The following is a 2,909-nucleotide window of genomic DNA, read 5'->3' as shown; positions in this document are numbered from 1 at the left end:
GCCGAGCCTGTTCCTGGTTTTGCATATTAGGCTTAAACTTTTTAAAATGTGTAGTCACCGCCTAACGGCGCCGCGGGGACAGTTTAAAGGGCGCATACATACACTTTCTGCCAGCATTACACCTGTTCAATGGGTCAGGGGCGCCGCGGACTCCTTGCTGGCCTCCTCTCGCCGTGATTAATCACCGGCAGCGACAAAGATGAATTTACAGAGATTTTTCCCCTGAAAGTTTTTACTTTCGTGCGGGGGAGTGGGCAGTTAATTGCGTTGGATGGTCGGCGGACGATGGACTCGGGTAGCCGAAAAAAGTGTTGCCTCCCTAGCGATATTCAGCTGGCTCTAATTAAATTCATGCGACGCAGCTGTCACTGGCAAGAAAAAAGCATTATCGACTTTTAGGCGCTTAATATTTCAAATGAAAATGTTTTTGATGTAAACAGGGGAAGTCAAAGGAAAACCTTGGCAACATCTTCAACTTCCGCACTGGCCAGTGCCTGGCAAAGTGTCGCCGGCATTAATTTCATTTATTAATTTTTAACTACGCCCGCGCACCGAAATAAGAGGAGCTTGATAAATGGAGGGCTAGCAGCAGGAGCATTACGTAGAGCGTGCACTGGGAGGTGGTTCGAAATCTTTCCTTTTCTTTCCTTTCCTTTCATTGTGCGCGTCCCCATTTTTTGTTGCTTCCTTTTTTCCCATTGCTTTTCTTTTCCGACCTTTTTTGTTAATTTTTTTTAATTCTTTGCTTTTCACTTGAAAGACGCTCAAAACGTGGAGATGCGCCGAGGCCCGCTAATGTCCTTTCTTTTATCATTAAGTACAAAACGTGGGTGTCTTTTTCGGGGATGGGATGGGATGGGGTGGTGTGGGTTGGGTTGGGTTGGGTGGGTGCTTAGATGGCTCGTCTTGGGCGTGGCAAGTCCGTTTCGTTGGGCGGCGTGGAATGGGGTTGATGGGGATACGCAGGTATTTCTGCTGCCATTAGAGAAAAGCCTCACTCTGTCGGCTTAAAGTTCTAAAGTAGCGAATTCTGTTAACTTGGCCAGGACAGCATAGCTAATGTATATGCCAAGTAAATATATTTTTAATAATTAATAGGCAATTTATATAAAGCGCTTACTGGCTGCCTAGAATGGTTTTCCTTTCTTTAATGCTGAATACTTCTAATTTTTGAAACAAACTGGACAAAGCTATATCTGGCTGACGTTGGTCTCGTTCCTGGCAATCTGTTCGCAGTTGCAGGTGCAGGCGAACTCGGCGTCGGGGTAGAGATCCACGATTGTGGGCGAAGCGAAGCGCTCCTCGAAGGAGGCGTACTGGCGGTGGTGGTGGATGAAGTCCAGGCTGACCTTGTCGTTGAACCTGCGATGCGGCTTGTCGCCATTACCTTTAAACCTCTGGAAAAGCTCCCGCATTATTTCGTTGGGGTACTTCAGGTAGTTGCGAGGAATCGGATACGGCGTTACTGACACATTACACCGAATTTGGGGATCGTCCTGCATCACCGACGTCTTCACATTGTCGTTGTCCCACATCCCCTTCTGGATTTGGCCCGTGTGCATGTGGTAGAAGACACCCTCGCCGTTCTTATACCCCCTCGCGAAGTGTCCTTCGTAGCGATTGCCATTAGCTGGTTTTTTAAAGGCAATTACCAATTATGAGGGAGGTATCAGTTAAACTGCCATGTCTTACGAACCGTAGAACATGACCCCCAGGCCGTGTCGGAAATCAGTCTCCCACTCGCCCGCATAGATGCTCCCATCGGCGTACCACTGAATGCCCAGTCCGTGGCGCCGGTTCCTTAGCCATTTCCCGAAGTAGACGCAGCCGTCGGTGTAGAATTGCTTGCCTTCTCCGCACTTCATGTCGTCGTACCATCTTCCCGAGTATATCAGCTGAACGTCGGGCCCGCGCTTGCGTAGCATCGATCCGACTCCCTGCCGCTTGTTCATCACCCAGTGACCCTCGTAGACGAGCTGCCCTTCAGGCTGCTTCTTGCCCGAGAAGTACTGGGAAGTCCGCTTCGCCGTCTTCTTGACGCCCCAGCCATGGTGCTTGTTGCATAACCAGTAGCCGGAGTAGGACCCACCTCCGGGATAGTAGAAGGTGGCCCTCCTGCCCGTGCTGCAGACAGGTTTGTTGGGGCAAAAAAACCGTTCCAAACAGGTACTCATGTCTCTATCGAAAAGGTGACCCGGACGTTTGAAGATATGCTAATGTGTGAGTAAGGATTTGGCTGACAATCGAAAATTGATTAAATGTGAGCAGAGAACTTGCTACGGTTCCGTATTGTACTTCACAATAATCAGGACCTTCGAAGACCCTTTAAATGCTCCAAAGTCACCACCAGACACTACCGAACTAGATAAGTACAATGTACGGGCTACCCTACTTGGAGGCTTAAGGAAATCAAATGCAATCTGGAAATTTGAGGTCGCCCTTAAAAAGTTTTTGGGTTAGGTTTTGTGTGCGAATCAAGCACAAACATCTTGGGAAGTGGAAAGGTAAATGGTTAGGCTTAAGTTGTGGACACCCATTGTGCCACTTTTTGTGTCATTCAAATTTCCGATGATTGCAAACCTTTTAGGAGCCTTAAGGTACAAAAACGTAGAAGTCGGCAATGGATTATAACAATCGAAATCGAATCGAAAGTTAAGTGTGTCAATAATTTTATACCAATACAGTTTAAGGCCCTATTTTAGTCATTACTCGACCGCCCCATACAGTGTGAGACCATTTGGCAAACTAATTAGTCGCAGACTATTAATAATCAATGAGCGAACGAGTCTCCTTTGCTAGTAGCCAAGTCAACGGCTGATCAGTTCGGTTAATTTCTCCACTTCCGGTTGTAACTGAACCGGATATCTGCCTGTGGCCGAAATAATTGCAAGTGACAGGCGCTTTAATTT

At 47.5% G+C, this 2,909-nt stretch overlaps 1 protein-coding gene across 2 annotated transcripts; it reads right to left on the bottom strand.

Annotated features, from left to right (window-relative positions):
* Nucleotides 1–880: 880 nt before the first annotated feature.
* Nucleotides 881–2,194, bottom strand: LOC108107226 (MORN repeat-containing protein 3). Of its 2 annotated transcripts, XR_001772430.2 has the most exons (3): nucleotides 1,697–2,194; nucleotides 1,121–1,630; nucleotides 881–1,056 (listed from the first exon to the last, which is right to left on the bottom strand). XR_001772430.2 is itself a non-coding variant. In XM_017214644.2 (2 exons), the coding sequence occupies exons 1-2, from the start codon at nucleotides 2,172–2,174 to the stop codon at nucleotides 1,191–1,193; spliced, it is 918 nt and encodes a 305-aa protein (XP_017070133.1). In that variant the 5' UTR covers nucleotides 2,175–2,194; the 3' UTR covers nucleotides 1,065–1,190. The 2 variants fall into 2 exon arrangements, 1 of the variants encoding a protein (XP_017070133.1); XM_017214644.2 differs by lacking the exon at nucleotides 881–1,056 and having other exon boundaries at nucleotides 1,065–1,630.
* Nucleotides 2,195–2,909: the final 715 nt, after the last annotated feature.

This window comes from Drosophila eugracilis, unplaced genomic scaffold, assembly GCF_018153835.1.
Source record: "Drosophila eugracilis isolate 14026-0451.02 unplaced genomic scaffold, ASM1815383v1 contig_1765, whole genome shotgun sequence".
In the NCBI taxonomy this organism is placed as follows: Eukaryota; Metazoa; Arthropoda; class Insecta; order Diptera; family Drosophilidae; genus Drosophila; species Drosophila eugracilis.
The sequence above is the reverse complement of the archived record's forward strand: the minus strand, read 5'-3'. Positions and strand labels throughout refer to the sequence as shown.